The sequence below is a fragment of the Mustela nivalis genome (assembly GCF_964662115.1).
Source record: "Mustela nivalis genome assembly, chromosome: 17".
Lineage (NCBI taxonomy): Eukaryota > Metazoa > Chordata > Mammalia > Carnivora > Mustelidae > Mustela > Mustela nivalis.
Genome location: NC_139036.1, coordinates 44524398 through 44548302, shown reverse-complemented (window position 1 = coordinate 44548302; position 23905 = coordinate 44524398). Strand labels below are relative to the sequence as shown.

Here is a 23905-nt window from a genome sequence, read left to right as displayed (position 1 = left end):
TAAACTTCTGGCAATTAATTCATACTTTTGAAAACATCATACTGGCCAAACAAAACTTGTCAGTGGGCCAGATGGCCAGCCCTCTGGACTAGCTGTTAGTTCCGGCCCGGCTTTGGGGATGGGAGGGTTTGACCTGTAGCAAGTCATCTCATTTGTTAGAGCTTAATTTCCTCTGTGGTCAAAGGGTAAAATGGAAGCCTATTCTTGATGGTCAGAGATAATTCAGGAGTACAGGAGTTGTCAAACTCCATACAAAGTTAAGTACTCGCCCATCTCCTTGGGATGCCTTCCGTTGTTATGCACGGACTGGCTGGACTTAAAGCATTTGAGGAGTTTCCAGATTCCTTGGAGGCGAGGTCGTTTAAAGCGGGAGATTCCCAAGCGTACAAATTCTTCAGAAAGTCCTTTGAATGGGATCCTGCTGGGATGCAAGGGGTTAAGAGGAAATGGCCTATTAGGGTCTTGCTAATCTGAGAAGTCCAGGACCTCGAGAAAGTATCTAGAACGCCACTAAAAGCCAAGACTCAAAGGAGCTAGGATGATTGACCCGACGAGGGCCAGTAGGAGCAGAACCTAGAACCGAGAGTGAGCAACCTGATGTGTCACACCGGACCCAGGCCTCGGCGGAGCGCACAGAAGACAACTCCCGGGCTCGTAGGACCGACTTAGGATGCTCAGGTAAGGCGTGTCCTCACGGCGCCGTTAGTACCCCGCCCAAAGAGAGGCGCGGGCCTCGGGGGACGGCTATCCCGAGAGCCAAGCTAGAGGAATGAATTGTCCCGCGGGCGAGGTCTGCGCCTACCCAGGTCCAGACTCCACGCGAGGGGTACCGACACGCTCGGCGCCCCCGGGACCGCCCGAGAGCGCGCGAGGGCCCGACCGTAGAAAGTTGGGACGCCCGCGCCGCAGCCCGCGCGCTCCGGGGCGCCCCCTCCCACCCGAGCGCCACGTGCCGGGCGCCCCCAGCTCCCAGGCCGCGGCGGGACGCCCCCGCCCCCACCGCGGCGCGTAGTGCGCAGGCGCCTCCCCGCGGGTCCCGGCGGCGGGAGCGGGAGGCGGCGGCGGGAGCGGCTTTGGCCTCGGCTGGAGACTGAGGCGAGGGCGGTGACGGCGGCGAGAGTTGGAGGAGAGGCGCGGGTGGCAGCGAAGGCGATGGCGACGCGGGGCACATGAGGCGGCGGCCCGCGGGACGGGCCGAGGCCCGGCGGAGGAGGCGGCTCCGGGGGAACACGCCGCCCGGTGAGGGGCGGCCGCAGGGCCGGCTGAGGAGCGGGCAAGGGGCGGGGCCGGGGGGGGGGCGGGAGAACTTCTGGGGAGGATGGAGGAGGGGCGGGGGGGGGAACGCAGGGGACAGGGGTCCCAGGAAGAGTGCGGCGAGGGGGGCCCGCTGCTGCCGAGACTTCCCGCCGATCCCGGAGGGGCGTCTGACCAGCGGCCGCCCGCTGCCCCCTGCGCGCCCTCCCTCTTTGTCCCTGGGCGCGCGGTTCCCAAATTGGGAGGGAAACGGCCCGGGGGTGGGCCCGGGCGGCGGGGGCCGCGCTGGGCGGGCGGAGAGCCCGGAGGACCCCGGGCGCGCACTTGGGCGGCGCTCGGCGGTGCTCGCAACTCGTCGGGGCGGTTAGGGGCGCAGGGCCGCGCCGGGGCCGCCCCTCGCCGCCGGGGCGCTTCGCGGGCTGGTCTTTGTCTCCCGACGCTCGGCCCCTGACATCTCTCCCGGCGGCGTGCGGTTCGTTTGACTCCTTCCTCGAACACCGCTACCGGGACTCCTGCCTCCCGTTAGTGATTGAGACAAGATTTAGTTCGAGGGCTGGAAGGAGGGAGTCGGGGCGGGGGGGCGGTGAATGGCGCGGTCGCCTCCTGATTTACATGTTCCCTTTACTTAAAATGGTTTTTTTTTTCACCTCCGCTGCGTGAAACTTTGGACAACTGTTTTGTTTTCCCTTCGATCTGCAGATTCAAAATGAAGAGAAGGCGCTAAAGCTGCGATTGTAGCCAATTATGTGGTTGGTGGCTGCGTTTGGAGCTTTGAGTTGAAAGGCTTTACGTGAATGTGTGTTTTAGAATTTGGGTTGTTTTCCTTCCCTTGGATTGTTTTCTAAGATTGGGATTACTTTTTCTTTGTGAAGCGGGCGGGTTCGGATTTATGATTTGAAGGAATGTTTGTTCATTGAGAACCTGCGATGCTCCAGATTTCATTGTGCTCACGCTTTATTTTGTTAGCCTCAAGACCGGACTTGGTGGAATCGAGTAAATCAAGGTAGAATAAGTTCTGGATAAGCGTTATCTTGCGCCTGATTAGTCTAAAATTATATGTTCGTGTTGTGTATACTTGGAAGTGAGTATATGGGAAAACGCTATAAAAATCAAACTGTGTACATGAAGGGGATTTTGGTTTCTGATAAACGGAGAAACAGCATATCTCGACTACTTCACGTATCTGTAGAAAAGGGGATTAATAATGTAATTTAGGGATCAAATCCTTTACCCCCCTGAAGAGGGTTTAGGTATTATTCAGAGTAAGAATGCAGAAAAATAAACTTAATTCCAAAGGTTCTGATTAAATGTATTGTGAATTGTAGTTACCACGTTTCCAGGAGTTTTGTTGGGTTTATTTTTTTGGAATTTAGCATAGTGTATTGTAGTTGCTTTAGATTTCTTAAGTGCTGTATAATGGCAGAATTGAAGAAATGCACCGACCCTTCTGGGTAGAAGGTAAAAAGCTGTGGTCTTAGTGTTGGCCAGATCTTTGTGAGCAGAGTGTTGTAAGGAAAGGGCATTTTGAAGAGAATACATAGGAGCCATATGAAAGCTCTTTCTTTTTTTTAATTTGTCCTGATCTGTAGTTGTTTGATACTGTCTACCACTTGTTTTAAACTGTTGTGCAGTTTTCCAGAGCCTTTGAAACATCCTTTCTAAAAGCCAACGCTTTTAGCTTCTTTTTTGGGTTGTGTGACTTCAGAATTGGTTTTCTGTCTGTGCCAGGTAGCCACCACAGTTCTCTCTCAAAAAAAAAAAAAAAAAAAAAAAAAAAAAAAAAAGCTAAGGACCCAGAGACTTTCAATTCAGTTCATGAAGGTAGAATGGACTTTCAGCCTTCACTCTAAAGGATTTTAGAAGTTTGTTTTGTTTTGTTTTTTTAAGATTTTATTTATTTATTTGACAGAGATCAGAAGTAGGCAGAGAGAGAGGAAGCAGGCTCCCTGCTGAGCAGAGAGCCTGATGCAGGGCTGGATCCCAGGACCCTGGACCATGACCTGAGCCGAAGGCAGAGGCTTTAATCCACTGAGCCACCCAGGCGCCCCAGGATTTAAGAAGTTAACATATCTTCAACATAACAATTTTACTTAAATACTGTTCCCCTTAATATTTTTATTCATATTTTATATTTGTGTAAATTAGCAAAAGGGAAGGAATAGAGGGTCTGTCTCTGATTAGCGGCACCACAACCCTAACTCCAGGCTCTCCTATAAAGTCAGTAATTGGGATCCTAGAATACAAAATATGTAATTAAAATCTAGAGTATCATAGTCTTAATAAATGAATAGTTTGTTCTATGCCTAATTCAGTGCAAAGAGATCAGTTCCAAAAAGTTGGGCTTTTTATCTGAGGTTCGTTCACATTTCAGAATAAATGAGCTGTGCCGCCCCCCCCCCTCCCCGCCATTCTCATTAGTCTGGATAGTTAGTGCAACTGGGAGTATACTTTATTTCCAAACCGGTGCTTTCTTTTTTTATTTTTTAATTTGCAAATGTATGTATTTTTATTAATTGGAGCTTGTTGCATAGAAACATGTGTGGCTTCTATCCAAAATATCTGAAAAGAAATTTAGGCAAAGAAAAACGGGATTACTTTTTATTTTTTAGACCATTTCTTTGAGAATACATATGGTAATAGATTTTAGTTGATATCATTAACCTAAAACACAGTTCAGAACTTTTGATATCGGCTAAGTGCCAACAATTTTCAGACATAACTACTGCAACTGATGAGTTTAGTTTTTGTGGAAATATAAGGACTTACTCTTTTAAGTGTGAGCATTGCTATTTTCTACTGCTCTTTAGAATGAATGACCAGACAGTACTGGCTGGCATACTGTAGTAGTACATTCTTGAATTTTGGAAACATTGTAGGGGTTGACAACCTTCAAGTTTGTCATTGAAACCTGTGTGTGGAATGTGTTGCCCAAAGTGTTTTTTCCCCCCTAGGACAAGGACAAGATCTCTTTGCAGAAACCATTTTATTTCTGAGAAAAGAAGTGTTCTGTGGAATGAGTAGAGCCCTCAGTTAAAGTTTGTACTTTTGATCTGTATTGCTTATAGCATCAGCACAACTTGGACAAAAGTACTCAGTGGCTGTTCATTCATTTAAGGAAGTTTTTTTTGTGGGGTTTTTTTTTTTTTCCATTCAGTTATTTTTGAGAATGCTGTAAGATGCTGAAGATGAATGCTACATGGTTTTTGCTCTCAAAATGCTTGCAGTTTACCATGATGAAAGGTTTAGCAATTTGGAAATTCTCAGAAATATTTGAAACAAAAGAAATGTTCAGGATTTTGGAGTAAATTTTTGTTTTTTCTGTATAGAAATGGAATAAACTTCATATATCCCTATTTTCCTTTAATCTCTAAACTGGATGTTCAAGTCTTATATAGTTAGAGATTATTTTCATCTACATCTTTGTATGATTTATCAGTTTTGACTGAGTTTATTGTTACTTAACTGGGTTATAACATTTTGGGGGGGGGTGTTCAAAATAAGGTAGATCTGAACTTTCTGTTTTTAGGGAATTCTATTTGACTCAATCTTGAACCTCAGGTTCCTAAATGCCCATTTCAGAATAGGTGTTTATTTTATTTTATTTTTATTTCCACTTTTTAAGATTTTATTTACTTGGGTGCCTGGGTGGTGCAGTTAGTTAAGCATCTTCCTTCAGCTCACATGATCCCAGAACCCTGGGATCAAGTCCTGCATTGGGCTCCTTGCTCAGTGGAGAGCCTGCTTCTCCCTCTGCGTGCTCTACCTGCTGCTCCTTGGTTGTGCTGTCTGACAAATAAAAATCTTTTTTAAAAAATATTTTATCTATTTATTTGAGAGAGCGAGCGTGCATGTGATGTGTACAAGGTGGGGAGGGGCAGAGGGAGAAGCAGACTCCCAGGGAGCCAGACATAGGGCTCAATCCCGGGACTCTGAGATCATGACCTGAGTGGAAGGCAGACACCTTAACCAACCGAGCCACCCCGGCATCCCAATAGGTGTTTATTTCTGTTCAAAAATTTCTTCCTGAAGTACTCTTTATCTCCTGGCTTCTGATTTTACCGCCTTGCTCTCTGGCTATTCCTTCAAGTCCCCTTGGCCGCCGCCTGCCATCCTCTTCTACCAGATTTTTTTTTTTTTTTTTTTTTTAAGATTTTATTCATTCATGTGAGAGAGAGACAGGGAGAAGCAGGCTGCCTGCGGGGTGCCCATTGAGGGACTTGATCCCAGAAGCCTGGGATCAAGACCTGAGCCAAAGGCGGACGCTTAACTGACTCAGCCACTCAGGTGCCCCTCTACCAGATATATATATATATAGATATAGATATAGATATAGATATATTTCACTCCCCCCCCACCAGATATTTAATTGATGGACTTTCTCAAGTCTTAGTACTCTGATTTCATCCATTCTGTGGCTTCAGTTACAATATGTATTTTGAATATTCCCAAATTTTTGTCTGCCTCCCAAACTTCTTTTCTGATCCCAGCTGCCTACTCACCATCTGTACTTAGTTTCAAGAGGCACTTTGCTCGAGATGCGCAGACTGACCTCTTGATCTTGGCTCCAGACCTAGACCTTCTTCACTGTACTATTTAATTAAGTGGCTCTATCAACAACTTACTGAGGCCAGACTTGTGATTTTTCTCTACCTTTAGTCTCTCCATTCTAGTCTAGGTCACCTTTCCCTAGGATTATTACAGTCAATTATAAATGGTCTTTCCACATTGACTCTTGTTTTTAAAGGGGGGGTAGTATGAGATATTTAAGATAGAAAAAGTAATAAATAATACTACAATAAATACTTAACATAACCACCGTGCAGCTTAGGAAAATAAAATATTGCCAGTGAAGTTCAGGTGTTTCCCCACCTGATTGCATCCTCCTTTCCCCAACCTCCATTGTAGACCTCCTTGCCAGAGGTAATTACTAATTGAATTTATTTTTTTTTTAAAGATTTTATTTATTTATTTAATTGACAGAGAGAGAGAGAAGACAAGTAGAGGGAGTGGGAGGGGAGAAGCAGGCTTCTGGCTGAGCAGGGAGCCTGATGCAGGGCTTGATCCCAGAACACTGGGATCACCACCAGAGCCAAAGGCAGGTTCTTAACCAACTGAGCCACCCAGGTACCCCACTAATTGAATTTATTACTCCTTTGCATTTCTTTGTACTTTTACTACATACATATATGCTCTAAGCAGTATATCCTCATCTTTTCTTCTCAGAACAGCTAGAATTGTCTTTATAAAACAAATTTAACCAAGTCACTTACCTGAAGACTTCTGTTTTCCATTGAAGACTTTCCCTCTTCATTTAAGAAGGTGTGATCTGGCCTTGCTTACTCCTCCAGCGTCATGTCTTTGTACTTAACCTTCTTATTATGAGTGGTCTGGCTTGCTGATCTTGCTGATCTCCCTGCCCCCCTCCCCTCATTCCTTAAAGGTTCAAAGCTCACCCAAGGCCTTTGGACATGTAGTAGCTAATTCTTCTGCCTGGAAGGCAGCTTCTCAGTTCTTCAAAATATGCTTAAATAGCAGTTTTGTGGAGAAATCTTATGATCCTCCTAGATTCAGTTAATAGTATGCTGCACTTCTCTTTTTTTTTTTTTTTTTAAGATTTTACTTATTGAGAGAGAGACAGTGAGAGAGAGCATGAACGAGGAGAAGGTCAGAGAGAGAAGCAGACTCCCCATGGAGCTGGGAGTCCGATGCGGGACTCGATCCTGGGACTCCAGGATCATGACCTGAGCCGAAAGCAGTCGTCCAACCAACTGAGCCACCCAGGCGTCCCTGCACTTCTCTTTTATAGGGTTTATCACAATATTGATTAATTATTTGTATAATGCCTATTTCACCATTAGTCTGTTCTGTATATTTCATAAAGTCAGGAGTAATAACTGTCTTGGGCAGCCCAGTATCACAGCACCTAGCTTGTAGTTCGTATCTGTATTCAACAATTAATTGAGTGCTTACTAATTATTTATAATTGCTGATAGTAGCAAAGTAACTTCTGACAAAGCTTTTGTTATTCTAGTTAGAAGCCTCGTTATTGGGGCACCTGGGTGGTGCAGTCAGTTGAGCATAGTCATGATTAGGTCGTGAGATTGAGCTTTACATCAGGCTCTGAGCTCAGTGCAGAGACTGCTTGAGTTTCTCTCCTTCTCCCTTTGCCCCTCCCCCACTCACTCTCAAGTAAGTGAATAAAATCTTTATTAAAAAAGAAAAGAAGCCTCATTATTTTATGTTGTTTTTTGCTCTGTTGGTCTTATATGCCAATATAGTGTTAGTTCCTTAGTAAATATTTATTGATGTAAACTTGCTAATAGCCATGGCCTAAGCAATCTTCAGTAGTTTTAGTAGACCAGAAATAGAGTGGTCACCACTGGTGTAATATACACAATGGGTACACTTGCCTTCCAGGAAAATAATCATAGCTGGCTTAGGCAGGCTGTCAGATGTAATAAAGAAATTGAAGATTAGGTTTTTTCTTTGACATTCTGTACCTAGTTCTGATTTTCATTTCTTCTTCCTATTTGCTGGGCCAAGCTTCAGTATAATTAATGTCCCAAGAAACTGGGACAGTTTATACATTACGGCCAATGTTGATAGTTTCGCACTTGAGTATTTTACTTTGTAGACTTTTTTTTTTCTTTTGACAGGCAAAGATCACAAGTTGGCAGAGATGCAGGCAGAGAGAGAGAGAGAGAGAGGAGGAAGCAGGCTCCCCACTTCCTGAGCAGAGAGCCTGATGCGGGGTGCGATCCCAGGACCCTGGGATCATGACCTGGGCCGAAGGCAGAGGCTTTAACCCATTTCACTGAGCCACCCAGGTGTCCCTGTAGACTTTTTTTTTTTTTTTTTTAAGATTTTTATTTATTTGTCAGAGAGAGCGAGCGAGAGCAAGCACAGGCAGACAGAGTGGAAGGCAGAGTCAGACGGAGAAGCAGGCTCCCTGCGGAGCAAGGAGCCCGATATGGGACTCGATCCCAGGACGCTGGGATCATGACCTGAGCCGAAGGCAGCTGCTTAACCAACTGAGCCACCCAGGCGTCCCCCTGTAGACTTTTAAACATTGCTTTTTGCGGGGGCACCTGAGTGTCTTGGTCATTAGGCGTCTGCCTTCGGCTTGGGTCGTGGTCTCGGGGTCCTGGGATTGAGCTCCACATTGGGCTGTCTGCTCCTCGGGAAGCCTGCTTCCTCTCTCCCTCTGCTGCTGCCCTGCTTGTGTTCCCTCCCTCACTGTGTCTCTGTCAGATAAATAAATAAAATCTTTATGAAAGAATTTTTTTTTAATTCCTTTTTTGGAGTAGGTAATGTATTAGGTATTATATCATCCCAAAGGTATAAAAGGATTTGCAGTGAAAAGTAAGTCTTCCTTTATTCTCTTCTCACTCATTTTCTTTCTGCTGAAGCAATTATTATTTACCCTTTTTTATGAATGGAGGTATCCATGGACTCAGTAATTCTCCACACATACACATAAATGGTAGCATACATATGCACTGTTCTACAGCCTAAATTGTTGGCTGATATATCTTAGTTTATTTCTATCATTAGAGATAAGTGTGTCTCCTACTTTTTGACTACCAGATGTGCTGTAATTTGTTTACCCAATCCCTTCCAGATAGACTTTTAAATTTTTTCCAGCACATTATCAACAGTGCTACAGTGAATATTCTATGTATGTAATCATATTTATTAGATGAACATTCAGAATTGGAATTGCTGGGTCAAAAAGAGTGTGTGTTCTTCATATAACCAGTTCACCTCACCATATACCCTATTCTGTATTCTTCCTTGTCAGTGATTGGCTGTCACTTCTTAAATTTTTTCCAATTGGATAAATAAAAAGTAGTATGTTGGTGTAGTTTTAATTTGTAAGTCTTTAATTACAAGTGATAATTATATCTTCTCATATCCTTAAAAAACATTTCTATTTCTGGGGCACCATAGGCTGTTAAGCATCTGCTTTGGCTGAGGTCATGATCCCAGGGTCCTGGGATCAACCTCCATGTGGGGCTCCCTGCTTAGTGAGAGCCTGCTTCTCTCTCTTCTCCCCCCTTGTGCTCTCTCTCGCTGTCTCTGTCACTGTCTCTCTTTCAAATAAATAAAATCTTTTTAAAAAAAATGTATATTTCTTTTTCTGAGACCTCTGTCTATCCATTGCACATTTTTCTATTGAGCGGTCTTTATTATTATTATTATTTTATAAAGATTTTATTTATTTATTTGACAAAGAGATCACAAGTAGGCAGAGAGGCGGGTGGGGTCTCAATCCCAGGACCCTGAGATCATGATCTGAGCCAAAGGCAAAGGCTTAACCCACTGAGCCACCCAGGCACCCTTTTTTATTATTGATGTTAGAGTTCTTTATGTGTTAGAGAAATAAAGCCTTTTATTCTGAGAGCTGCAAATCATTTTAAGCATTCAGTATATCTTTTGAGTTTTCTACAGGTTTTTTTTTTTTTGCTTTCCAAAAATTACACTGGATAATTGAATTTGTCATTTCTTTCATTTGACCTTTAGGTTTTTGTATCATTTTAGAAGTCTTCTCTACTCAGATTATCAAGGGAAAAAAATGTCCATGGCTTTTTCTAACTGCCATTGTTTTTAATTTAATTTTTATTTCTTTAAAGGTGTGCTTGGCGTATTAGTAAGCCCTCCGTACATGTTAATTTTTTTTTTTTTTTAAGATTTTATTTATCCATTTGAGACAGAGAGATACAAAGAGAGAGCATAGGGAGGGAGAGGGAGAAGCAGACTCCCCTCGGTGCCAGGAGTCCACTGTGGGGCTCCATCCCAGGACCCCAGGATCATGACCTGAGCTGAAGGCAGATGCTTAACCATCTGAGCCACCCAGGGGCCCTGTTTTTAATTTTAAATCCTTGATTCATCTGGAATTTATTTATTTGACGAGAGAGGGAACCCAAGCCCGGGGAGTGGGAGAAGGACAGCAGGCTTCCCACTGAGCGGGGAGCCCATGCAGGGCTGTATCCCAGGACCCTGGGATAATGACCTGAGCCAAGGCAGACGATTAACAACTGAGCCACCCAGGTGCCCGTCATCTGGAATTTAAAAACCCAACTTTAATTTTTTCCAGAGAGCTACCTATGGTAGTTTATTACAATTTATTAAATATTCCATGTTTTGTTCTTTGCTTTGAAATGCCACCTTTCATACATTACATTTCCAGTTGTATTTTGATCTTCTGGACTTTGTGTTATGTTCCATTCCATTGATCTATTAATCTTTTTGCCAGTTCCACCTTTTAAAATGATTAGTTTTATAATCTATATCTAGAGAAGCTTGTGTGCCCTTCTTACTCTTTAAGAAAAGTTCCCAAATGGGGGCGCCTGGGTGGCTCAGTTGTTAAGCTACTGTCTTTGGCTCTGGTCATTATCACAGCGACCTGCAATCAAGCCCCACATTAGGCTCCCTGCTCAGCGGGAAGCCTGCTTCTCCCTCTCTCACTCCCCTTGCTTGTGTTTCCTCTCTGGCTGTCTCTCTCTGTGTCAAATAAGTAAATTAAATCTCAAAAAAAAAAAAGAAAAAGTTCCCAACCATTCTTAACTTTATTTTTCATATTAAATGTGTTTATTCATTATTTGATTTATTTAAGTTTATTTTTTTAAGGAATCTCAACACTCTATGTGGGCTCAAATGCACGACCCCCAGAGCCACATGCTCTTCTGACTGAGTCAGCCAGGCACCCCTTCACGTTAAATTTAGAATCAGGTTGTCTGCTTCCTAAGAAATCTGATTGGCATTTTTAGAAATCAAGATTACATTACATCTTAGATCAGTTTAAGGAAAACTAATATTTTATGATGGCTTTTGTATCTAAGAATATGTAATATTTTAAGCTTTTTTTTTTTTTTAAGCTTTTTTTTATTCATTTATTTGACAGAAAGAGCAGGAGAACACAGGCGGGGGTTAGCAGCAGAGGGAGAGGGAGAAGAAGCATGCTCCCTGCTGTGCTGGGAGCTGGATACAGGGCTCAACCTCGGGATCTTGGGATCATGGCCCGAGCCGAAGGCAGTTGCTTAACCAACTGAGCCACCCAGGTGCCCAGTTTTCAGTCTTCAAAGCATTTACAAAAATTTTTTTTTTCAATTTTATTTATTTGACAGAGAGAGAGATCACAAGTAGGCAGAGAGGCAGACAGAAGGGTGGGGAATAGGCTCCCCGCTGAGCAGAGAGCCCAGTGTGGGGCTCTGTCTCAGGACCCTGAGATCATGACCTGAACCAAAGGCAGAGTTTTAACCCTCTGAGCCACCCAGGCGCCCTAGATTTTTTAAGTAATCTCTACACCCAACATGGGGCTCCAACTCACAACCTCAAGATCAAGAGTCCGCATGCTCTTCTGACTCAGCCAGCCAGGTCATCTTGGGATCTCTTTTTAAGAGACCTGATTGACTAGCCTATCTAGATTTGTATAAAGAATGTTTCATGAGAGAAACCGTATAATACTTTCTGAAGGGGAATTTGTTGTTTGTGTGTCTAACTCAACTAGCTTGCTTTGACCTTAATGTTCCAATTTAGTAGTGTGAAAGCTTTGTATTTATTGTAGGTTGAGCAGGTCAAGCAGATGTGCGTTTCTCAGAATTACTTAGGAATAGGGTTTTTTTGTTGTTGTTGTTTGGTTTTTGTTTGTTTTTTTTTGTTTGGTTTTTGTTTTGTTTTTTGAGTTTGGAAAGATTGTTAGGAATTGGGGGAGCATCTCGGTTCTTTCACTGAATTGTGTATCTGAAGCCGTTGTATCCTATTACTTGAACTCAGAAAAGAGTGGCAAAATATGTTTATGATTGAGATGTGTCCTGGGGAGGAAATTATATATACATACCTTGCAAAGCATTCTACTGATTAGATTTATTTTGATTACCAGTTCATTATGGTTACTAGTTCAGGGAGAAATTTAAATCAACCTTACATTTCTTTTTAAAAAGCTCTACTACACCCAGTGTGGGGCCCATACTTACTATCCCAAGATCAAGAGTCCCAGGCTCCACCAGCCAGCACCACCCCCATCTTAGCATTTGGAACCCATAGTAGAATGCCTTTTTTTTTTTTTTTTTTTTTTAATTGAGAGAGAGAGAGTACTAGCTTGTGGAAAGGGCAGAGGGAGGGGAAGAAGCAGACTCCCCACCGAGGGAGCCCCACATGAGGCTTGATCCCAGGACCCTGGGATCATAACCTTCCAGAAGGCAGGTGCTTAACAGACTAAAACCCCACTAGAATGCTCTTTTTTTTTTTTTTTTTAAAGATTTTATTTATTTATTTGACAGAGAGAGATCACAAGTAGGCAGAGAGGCAGGGAGAAGCAGGCTCCCTTCTGAGCAGAAAGTCCAATGTGGGGCGCGATCCCAGAACTCTGGGATCATGACCTGAGCCTAAGGCAGAGGCTTTAATCCACTGAGCCACCCAGGCGCCCCCAGAATGCTCTTAATAGAAGTTTATTTCCTATGGGTACCTGGCTGGCTCAGTCAGTGAGGCATGCAACCCTTGACCTTTTTTTTTTTTTTTTTTAAGATTTTATTTATTTATTTGACAGAGTGAGATCACAAAGTAGGCAGAGAGGCAGACAGAGAGAGGGGGAAGCAGGCTCCCCACTGAGTAGAGAGCCCGATACTGGGCTCGATCCCAGGACCCTAAGATCATGACCCGAGCCAAAGGCAGAGGCTTAACCCACTGAGCCACCCAGGTACCCCTAGAGCTTACTTTAAAAAGAAAAGAAAAAATTCCCTGCTGTATTTTATTTATGTGCCACAGAAAACTGCTGTTTTTTTTTTGGTTTTTTGTCTTGTTTTGTTTAATATTTTATTTATTTATTTGACAGAGAGAGATGACAAGCAGGCAGAGAGAGAGGAGAAAGCAGGCTCCCTGCTGAGCAGAGAGCCCGATGCGGGGCTCGATCCCAGGACCCTGAGATCATGACCTGAGCTGAAGGCAGCAGCTTAACCCACTGAGCCACCCAGGCGCCCCTGTTTTGTTTTTTCTTTGTGGTTTGAAATTACATACATACTGGCATGGTTTTTTTTTTTTTTTTTTTTTTAAGATTTTATTTATTTATTTGACAGACAGAGACTACAAGTAGGCAGAGAGGCAGGCAGAGAGAGAGGAGGAAGCAGGCTCCCTGCTGAGCAGAGAGCCCGATGTGGGTCTCAATCCCAGGACCCTGGGATCATGACCCGAGGTAAAGGCAGAGGCTTTAACCCACTGAGCCACCCAGGCACCCCTGGCATGGTTTTTTGAGGTAGGAAAATGGGAGATGAAATCTGTGCTCAGAATAGTGGTCTTATTAGATTCCAGTTTAGCTAATCTTCAAAGCCCTAAAGTAATAGATGATTTTGTTTTAAATAATCAGCATGTTAGCATTTAGTATTTTCTCTCAGGAGAAATCTCTTGGGTTTATACTGAATCTCATGGGCATATTCTTAGCCCAACAGAAGAATCCTTGATATGAAGGAGAAAAAAATGAAGTGGAATGATTAGGACAGAAAGTATGAGTTTTATAACATTTTCACATGTCAAATAAAGATTTACTAGAACTCACTTATAATAGAGACTGGGAGGCTCCTGGGTGGCTTGGTTGGTTAAGCAGCTGACTTCGGCTTAGGTCACCATCTCGGGGTCCTAGGACCAAGCCAGCAGGAAGTCTGCTTGTTCCTCTCCCTGCTCCTGTGCATGCTCACTTGCTATCCCGCTCTCTTAAATAAATAAAATCTTAAAAAAGAAATAATGGAGACTGGTTAAGTTTGGGTGGCATTTTAATAATAATTTCCCCAAATAAGGTAGCTCTTTCCAAATACTCAGTAGCAGACATTCAATAAGCAGATAGCAATGGCAACAACTGTATATTTAAAGGGACTGTTGGATATGTTAATTTTCCATGTTGCTTCTGGACCATATTAAAATGTATTTATTTATTTATTTATTTGAGAGAGAGAGAGAGGGAGCATGAGCAGGGGGAAGGCTTGGAGGGAGAGGGAGGAGCAGACTCCCTGCTGAACAGTGAACCTGATACGGGGCTCCATCCCAGGACTCCAAAATTGTGACCCAAGCTGAAGTCAGACACCCAACCAAGTGAGCAACCCAGGCACCCCTTAATGATTTTATAGTGTTTCTAAAGGAATGTAAAGAGCAATATTATGATATAGTAAGCTGGGATATACGACATCATGTCAGAATACTAGTCTTCTGGGGTGACTGGCTGGCTCAGTTGGTAGAGCACCTGACGCTTGATCTCAGGGTCATGAGTTTGAGCCTCATGTTGGATGTAGAGATTGCTTAAATAAACAAACTTTTTTAAAAACTTAAAAAAAAAAAAAAGAATAGTGCTATCTTTTGATATATCCTTACAAATTACGAATTACCTTCTAGACTCTGTTTTACTCTGGAGTGGAATTTTACGCAAATTCTGTCTTGGACCCCTTTCTGCAGGGGGGTGTAGTAACTGTATCAAAGGTTTTATGAGATAGTTAACACTTTTCTGTGATATACCCATTACTTAATTAGGTCTTTATGAATGTGTGCAAATATGAAATTTGTGCCCTGACCTACTTTTTAAATTTCCTTCAGGGCTTTTGTTGTATAGAAAAAAGCTTTTCCAATTCCTTTATTACATGTTTGTTATAGAAAATACGGAAAAGCAAATAGAAATTATTCAAAGGCCATTGTCAATGTTGGTGTATTTCCATTCAGACATATTCTTACTGGAAGGTTTTTGTTTGGTTGGTTTTTGTCTCTGCTACATAGGAGCATTTTCCCACATGATGAAATATTCTTTTTAAACAGGTCACAAATTGACAGGCTTTATTCGGCCAATAAGATTATCTGACTCCATAGTATTTAAATGTTGGGTTACATGGGTGGTACAGTCAGTTAAGTGTCCAATTCTGGATTTTGGCTCAGGTTATGGTCTCAGGGGTTTTTTTTGTTTTTGTTTTTAGATTTTTATTTATTTATTTGACAGACAGATCACAAGTAGGCAGAGAGGCAGGCAGAGAGAAGGAGGGAAGCAGGCTCCCCACCGAGCAGAGAGCCTGATGCGGGGCTTGATCCCAGGACACCGACATCATGGCCTGAGCGGAAGGCAGAGGCTTAACCACTGAGCCACCCAGGCACCCCTGGTCTCAGGGTTTTGAGATCAGGCTCTGCACTGGGCATGGAGCCTGCTTAAGATTCTCTCTCTTGCTCTGTATCTCCCCTCCCCTGCAAAAAATATATAATATATATTTTATAATATATAGTAATTTATATATATTATAGTTAGTTGCTGACGTGAACAAAAAGGAGACAAGAAATAATGTGAATTGATATAACCCTCTTTGGAAAAGTACTAACCTATGGAAGCTGACATGACAGTTTGCTTCTAGGTATTCAACAGGAATTCATACACGGATTCACCAGACGACATACATGGAATGTTCATAGTAGCATTATTCATAATATTCAAAACTGGAAACTGCTCAAATGCCCATCAGCAGTAGAATGGATACATTGTGATACATTCACACAATAGTAATATAGTAAAGAGAAGAGAGTGAACAGACTAGAGCTTTAGGTTTAGTAAAATTGGTGACTCTCAATAGATGGTGAACAAAAGAAGTCAGACACAAAAGATTATATTCTTTTTGATTCTGATACAAGAAAGCCCATTTTGTATGATTTCATTTACATTAAGTTCAAGAACAGGTAAACAAGTGGGTCTTAATGTGGATGTGGTATAATATTGTACCCCAAGGGGGATTTGGCGATGTGTAGAGACATCTTTGGTTGCCACAACTGGAAGAGACCAGGAATGCTGCAGAACACCCAAAGTTCATAGGACAGTCTCTTAAAACAAACAACTATCCCTGGGCTAAACTTACATACACTGTTGGAGGAAGGATGGTGGTTTCCCTTGGGTATGATTGTGGCTGTAGGTGGATGGTAATGTTCTTGATTTTAGTGCTGGTTACAGGCGTATGTTCGGTTTGTGACAATTCACTGAACTTCATGCTTACATTTATACACCTTTCTCTAGTTATTTTCCACTTCAGTCAAAAATTTAAAAAAATATCAGGGCACCTGGATGGCTTTTTCAGTTAAGGGTCTGCTTTCGACTCCCGTTATGATCCCAGGGTCCCATATTAGGCTCCCTGCTCGGTGGGGAGTCTGCTTCTCTCTCTGCCTCCGCCTGCTTCTGCTGGTGTTTTCTCTCTCAAACAAAATCTTTAAAATAATTTAATTTTTAAAAATTGTAAAAGGGGCGCCTGGGTGGCTCAGTGGGTTAAAGCCTCTGCCTTCAGCTCAGGTCATGATCTCAGGGTCCTGGGATCAAGTCCCGCATCGGGCTCTCTGCTTGGCAGGGAGCCTGCTTCCTCCTCTCTCTGCCTTCCTCTCTGCCTACTTCTGATCTGTCTCTGTCAAAGGAATAAATAAAATCTTAAAAAAAAATTGTAAAAAATCAGACTTGACATAAACATCCAGGTCAAAGATATGAAAGCCTTGAGGTGCCTGGGTAGCTCAGCTGGTTGAGCCTCTGACTCTTGGTTTTGGCTCCGATCAGGATCTCATGGGTTATTAGATCAAGCCCCAGCTCGTCCTCCTTGCTGAGCAGGCAGTCTACTTGAAGAGTCTCTCCCTCTGCCCTTTCCTGCACTTGCACACGAGCATGCTCTCCCCCCAAAAAATAAATCTTTTTTTTTTTTTTTAAGATTTTATGTATTAATTTGACAGAGAGAGATGGTGAGAGAGAACACAAGCAGGGTGGGTGGGAAGGTGAGAAGCAGACTTCCTACTGAGTTGGGATTCTGATGCTGGGCTCAGTCCCAGGACTCTGGGATCATGACCTGAACCAAAGGCAGGCGCCTAACGACTGAGCCACCCAGTCGCCCCAAATAAATAAATTAAAAAAAAAAAAAAAAGGATATAACCATCTGGTAGCTCCATAGCTTTAGCTTATAAGCAGTAAGCATTTTTTCCAGGCCCTATTTTCCTCTTTTGGTTACTTTCATCTCCTCACTGGTATCTAGATGTTTAAAAAATACCTTAAATAGCTTGAGTGAGATATAACTCATACCCTGTACAGTAACCTATTTAAAGTGTACAATTCGGGCACCTGGGTGGCTCAGTGGGTTAAGCCCCTGCCTTCGGCTCAGGTCATGATCTCAGGGTCCTGGGATCGAGTCCCGCATTGGGCTCTCTGCTCAGCAGGGAGCCTGCTTCCCTCTCTCTCTCTCTCTCTCTGCCTGCCTCTCTCTCCGTCTACTTGTGATCTCTCTCTGTCAAATAAATAAATAAAATCTTTAAAAAAAATAAAAATAAAGTGTACAATTCAAAATTTTCAGTGTATTAACAGGGTTGGGGAGCCATGGCACAATTTAATTTTAGAATATTTTCATTGTCCAAAAAGAAACCCCCTACTTACTAGGGATCACTCCCTGTTTCCCCCTGTCCCATACCTTTCAGATCTAGGCAACCACTAGTCTATTTTTTGTCTTTAGAAAATTGTATACATTTGAATTTTGTGATTTCTACTCTAAAACAATATTTATAGTAGTTGTGCAGTATTTTGTCATGAGGTTATATCCTAAATTGCATAAAATTTGTCTTATTTTTGGTCATTTATTTTAGATAAATTACTAGATGTGAAGTTACTGATCAAAGAATATAAACACCTTAATATTTTCTTCTTTTTTTCTAAGTTTTTGTTGTTGTTGTTTTAAGTAGTCTCTGTACCCAGCGTGGGGCTTGAACCCACGACCCCAAGATAAGAGTCGCATGCTCTTTGACTGAGCCAACCAGGCACCCCAGAATGTAAACACTTTAAAGTTCCCAGTAAGTATTAACCACAGTACCTTCCAGAGAAGTTATACCAGACTGCCCTCACCATTAGTGGATGATAGGGGTTTTTTGTGGTTTTTTTTTTTTTGTGGTTTTTTTGTTTTTGTTTTTTTGCAAATTTTATGCTGTGAACCTAGTCATACTGGAAATGTTACACATTTTTTGTTTTGTCTTAGAGGTGTTCATTCTCCTAGAGTGATTATTATTCAGACAGTTGATTTGACCTAAACTCAAGCTGTTTTGGGCAAGTGTACCAATACTGTCCTTTTTTACATGAAGATAGTACCACTTAGGATGTGAATGAACGCATTATTCCCAGGTTACTCATACTTCTCCAGCTGGTTCCTGAAGGTTCTTAGATTCAAATAGAGTGGCTTTTTGCCAGCACAAATTGACACTTCAGCCCACAGTGATGTATTTTGTATCCTTGTTGGTTAACAGAGCCAAGATTTCAAACTACATTCTCTCTACTAGGTTTTATAATTCGACTCACAACAAATTATATTGTGTTTCTCAAATACTGTCCATAGCCAAGAGCTCTTTTGAAAACAAGTTGTTTTTATGTTTGTAATACATAGATTACTGTTTGCTAGTGAACTGCCATAATGCTTTTGCTTGGAAATTGTCACTAGCTAGTTATTAAACATCTATTACCGCTCATGCAGAATTAACTTCCACTTAAAACATTTCCAGTTGAACAAAACTTCATTGTAAACCCTTTAATTGATTCCTTGTCTCTGTACATAAAGCAGTCTCATTCAGGAGTGTGAGTCACTAGCACGATTCTTAGTGGATTGCTCAGCTTGTGACCCGGGATACCCAGATAGTTAATATTTTAGAATCATGGTGAGTCGGTATTGAAATCTTTTAGCATGATTTAACCACAGATTTTCTGGGATGACTTGTTGGGGAAGTGCCTTCTTGACACTTTGTCATCTTATCATTGTTAATTTCACTGCAGTTAGTTCACCTCTTTCTTGCTCCCTAGAGATCTGAATTCCACATAATTTGATGGTTGGCTTGGGTTTTTTTTGTTTTTGTTTTTGTTTTATTCTGCCTGAGGTGATTTTCATCAAGTGTTAATAGCCAGGACCTTAGAAATCATCTGATATTCTCCACTTATTTTACAAATGAAAAAATGGAAAGAAATACTCCTGAAGCGCCTGTTAAAATCTCTTGGCTCCTAGTTCAGTGCTTACTTCATCTTGGTTTCATAAAATTCAACATTAGGAATGACTATTCTAGAAAATTAATTTTATTTCATCCTGGACTTTGTTTTTATTTTAAAAAGAAACTAAGATTTTAAAATCTGGCTTATGATAGGTTTGGGGTTTTTTTTTTTTTTTTTAAATTAGAAGGAGATTAAAGCTTGGCTCTGATCCATTTGGACTTCGTTGTTGGATTTGCAAAACATTTAGAATAGCACTACCTACTTTAAAATTTTAAATTTCCTGGTTATAATAGTTTAGTAAGACTAAAAATTGACAAGGGATAAGTTACTGGGTTTTTAAATTATTGATCTGGAACCCTTGGGAGCTTTTTTAACATGAGTACTAGAGAGTCATTTCCAAAGATATATATATATTAAAGTGATATTTTTAGATTAACAGTTGTTTTTTGTGGCCAACATAATAGTGAAGAGCTTGCAGTGGAAAAAATGAATCAGATAAACTGAAAAGTAAAGTGTTTCCCTGTAGTGTTACTATACTCTAAAATGTTTAAACTTTAACAGATGATTCTAGTTAGCTTCCGCTACTCCTTTGTTGCTTGGCATATGTAACTGTATTTTTAAAAATTGTTTTTATTTATATAACTGTATATTAACTATCTCTTGAATACAACTGTAGTTTTTTTTTTTTTAAGTGTAAATTTCTTATAAACTGCTGGATTGCAAGCTTCTTGATGGTAGGTGAATACCAATTGAGTGAATGAATTTTAGTCTAAAACTTTTTTTTTTTTTTTTTTAAGATTTTATTTATTTATTTGAGGGAGAGGAAGAAGAAGAAGGCTCCCCACTGAGCAGGGAGCCCAACTTAGGCTGGATCCCAGGACCCTGGAGTCATGAACTGAGCTGAAGATAGATGCTTAACTGACTGAGCCATTCAGGTGGCCCATCGTCTAAAACTTTTTTTATCCTTTTTTATTGTGGTAAAATATACTTAACATAAAATTTATCATTTTACCCAATTTTTTAAGTTCTGTGGCATTAAGTAAATTTACATCATTATACAACCATCTCCCAAACTTCTGAATCTTACCAACAGAAACTATACCTATTAAATATAGTTCCCTGTTACTCTCAGCTCCTGGCAATCACCATTTTGTTTTGTTTCTATGAATTTGCTTAGTGTAGCTATTTCATGTAACTGGAATCATATAACATTTGTCCTGTTGTGACTGACTTTCACTTGGCATAATTTTGTCAAGCTTCATCCATGTGTCAGAATTTCCTTCCTTTCAAGGCTGAAGAACATTCCATTGTATATTAACAAAATGTCCTGTGTTGTTTATTCATCTGGCGGTGGACACTTGGGTTGCTTCTTACCTTTTTTGGCCCTTGTTAATAATTCCGTGAACATGAGTACACAGAATCTGTTTGAGTCTCTGCTTTTGTTTCTTTGGGTATATACCCAGAAGGAGAATTGCTGGAGATCATATGGTAGTTGTATATTTAATATTTTGAGGAAATTATAACCATACTGTTTTCTCTGTAGCAGCTGCACCATTTTAGATTCCCAGCAAAGGTTTCACTTTCTCCACAGCTTTGTCAGCACTTGCTCTTTTCTTGTTCTGTGATACACATTCTGATGGGTGATGTGATGTATCTTACGGGTTTTTTTGTTTAAGATTTTATTTATTTGTTTGTCAGAGAGAGAGTGCGAGTGAACAAGCAGGGTTCATGGCAGGGCAGAGGGGAAGCCAGGTCCTTGCTGAGCAGGCAACCTGATGTGGACGCTATCCCAGGACCACCCAGGTGCCCCAATTTAAACTCCTATTAACCCAAACTTTGTTTCTTAAAAAATATATTAAGGGGCGCCTGGGTGGCTCAGTGGGTTAAAGCCTACTTGTGATCTCTGTCAAATAAATAAATAAAATCTTTTAAAAATATATATATATATGTATATATATAAATTGGGGCACCTGGGTGGCTCGGTGGGTTAAGCCTCTGCCTTCAGCTCAGGTCATGATTCCAGCGTCCTGGGATCAAGCCCCACATTGGGCTCTCTGCTCAGTGGGGAGCCTGCTTCCTCCTCTCCTCTTTCTCTCTCTGCCTGCCTCTCTGCCTACTTGTGATCTCTGTCAAATAAATAAATAAAATCTTTAAAATATATATATATATATATATGTATATATATATATATTGAAATTATTGGTGAGGGAGTGAGGAAACCAGCATTCTCATACTCTAGTAGTGGAGATATAAGTAGGTACCAGCTTTTTGGAGGGGTAATTTGGTAATACAGATCAAAAGCTTTAGAATTTTTGAAGAGAGAATTATCTCTTTCCCTTCTCTGAGGTTTTTTTGGTTTTGGTTTTTGGTTTTGTTTAAGATCTTGTTTGTTTGTTTGACTTGAACAAGCACAAGGATGGGGCACAGCAGGCAGAGGGAAAGGGAGAAACAGGCTACCCACTGAGCAGAGAACCTGATTCAGGGCTCCATCCCAGGACCCTGGGATTATGACCTGAGTGAAAGGTAGACACTTAGCCGACTGAGTCACCCAGGCACTTCCTTCTCTAAGTATTTTCATGTTTCGTACTTTTATACTATTCATTGTATTCTGTCCTGAAATATGATTGTATCAGTGAACATGATTTACATTTTCTACTTAATACATATTCATTCAAATCTTCTGTTTAATATAGCACACATTCATTGAGTGCTTTTTGTGTCCTGGGCAGCATACTAGGGGCTAAGTGTCCAGAAAATTTAAAGAAACAGACTTTCCAGACATCAAGGAACTCCTATTCCAGCAGAAGAAACCAGTTATCACTAATGTTGATTTAATAGAGTAAGTCCTGGTACTGTGGGAATGAAGAATTATTATGGGCTTTGGGGGTTGGTTGATTGAGGAGGTCAAGGAAACTTGAAGTGACCTTTGATTAGATCTTAAAGGATGAAATTTTCCAGGTAAGAAATTGTGGAAAGACATTTTAAAGCGGAGGAGGGTTGCCTGCCTGGCTTACTTGGTAGAGCGTGAAACTCGTGATCTCAGGGTGGGAGAAGAGAATACTTAACGTTGAGGAAAAGTCAATGAGCAGAGATTTAAATTTATTTATTTATTTTTATTTATTAAAGACACAACGAAAGAAAGAACACAAGCAGGGGGAGTGTGAGAGGCCGTGTGGGGAGGCGGACACTTAACTGACTGAGCCACCCAGGTGCCTTGGGGAAAGTGGATTTAATAGAGGAAACAACAAATCATAACAATTCATATATGAAAGTGCATAGTGTGAATTAATACAAATAATGAATTTCTTCAATTTGAAGTAAAACACATTAAGATGAACACAAAACATTGAGGTTTTTGAAGAAGAATTTGTTAAAAAGTTACAAAAGAATTTTTTTTTTAATCTCAAGCAGACTTTATTCTATAGGGCACGGAATGCCTTTCGAGGTATTTTCTTTTAAAAGCTAATATATTCATTTAGTTCAAAAAAAACCAAGACAATATTAAAGGATGCATAGGGGCACCTGAGTGGCTCTGTCAGTTGGAGACTGACTCTTGGTTTCAGCTCAGGTCGATCTCGGGGTCTGAGTTGATGCCCCATCTTGGTTTCCACCCTTAGCGGGGCATCTGAGATTTTTCTCCCTTTTTCTCTGCCCCTACCTGTGCTCGCTTGCGCACACACTCTCTCTCTTAAGTAAATCTTTTTTTTTAAAAAAAGATATATAGGACACTTGGGTGGCTCAGTTGGTTAAGCGTCTACCTTCAGCTGAGTGTCCTGGGATCACACTTGATTCCAGTGTCCTGGGATCAAGTACAGCATTGGGCTCCCTGCTCAGTGAGGAGTCAGCTTCTCTGTTTACCCCTCCCACTGCTCTCTCTCTGTCTCTGTGTGTGTCTCTCAAATAAAATCTTTCTAAAAAGATTTAAAAAATAAAAATTAAAAAGATATATAATCAAAAGTGTTGATTCTACCGTGTCCTCCTTACTCTCGTACTTTTGTTGGTTTTTTTTCATGTCCTTGTAAGCCTTTTTTTTTTTTTTTTTTTTTAAGTTTGTTTATTCATTTAAGTAATCTCTACACCCAGTGTGGGGCTCGAAACTACAACTCCGGGATCAAGAGTCCCATGCTCTTCCAACTGAGCCAGCCCATTACCCCCTTGTGTGTCTTTATAGAAATAAAAGGAAAAACACATTGGAATTTTTTTTCCTCTCTACATAAAAGGCATGCCTAAATATATACTTACATACCTTGCTATTTCCACTGATTAAATGTCTTGAATGTCTTTCTATACAGGGAGAGCATTCTTCCTTATTTGTGTAGATAGACCATAGTGAATTTAACCATTGCTAGATAGTGGACATTTGAGTCCATTATAAAAATAATGTGATTATTCCCAAAAGTGAGATTATAGGTCAAAGGATAGGTGCGTTTATACTTTTGTTGGATCTTGCCAATTTGCCATCAGAAGTTATACCACTCCTGGGACTCCTGGGTGGCTCAGTTGGTTAGGCAGCTGCCTTCGGCTCAGGTCATGATCCCAGCGTCCTGGGATCAGAGTCCCACATCGGGCTCCTTGCTCCCCAGGGAGCCTGCTTCTCCCTCTGACTCTGCCTTCCACTCTGTCTGCCTATGCTCGCTCTCGCTCGCTCTCTCTCTG

The 23905-nt window shown here is 41.5% G+C and overlaps 1 protein-coding gene across 12 annotated transcripts in view; it reads left to right on the top strand.

Moving 5' to 3' along the window:
- The first annotated feature begins 209 nt into the window (after window positions 1-209).
- GJC1 (gap junction protein gamma 1) overlaps window positions 210-23905 on the top strand; it is a 40882-nt gene continuing 17186 nt past the window's right edge. The window contains exons 1-3 of one of the 12 annotated variants that reach the window (XM_082706385.1): window positions 1368-1775; window positions 20047-20184; window positions 21979-22088. Coding sequence is in view for 1 of the 12 variants with exons in the window: in XM_082706380.1 (XP_082562506.1) it covers window positions 1170-1239 (70 nt within the window). In the remaining 11 variants the exon portion in view is untranslated. Of the gene's footprint in view, window positions 679-1014; window positions 1240-1367; window positions 1776-1953; window positions 2258-17952; window positions 18073-20046; window positions 20185-21978; window positions 22089-23905 lie in introns of those variants that run through there. The other 11 variants (XM_082706390.1, XM_082706388.1, XM_082706384.1 and 8 more) reach the window with 11 other exon arrangements.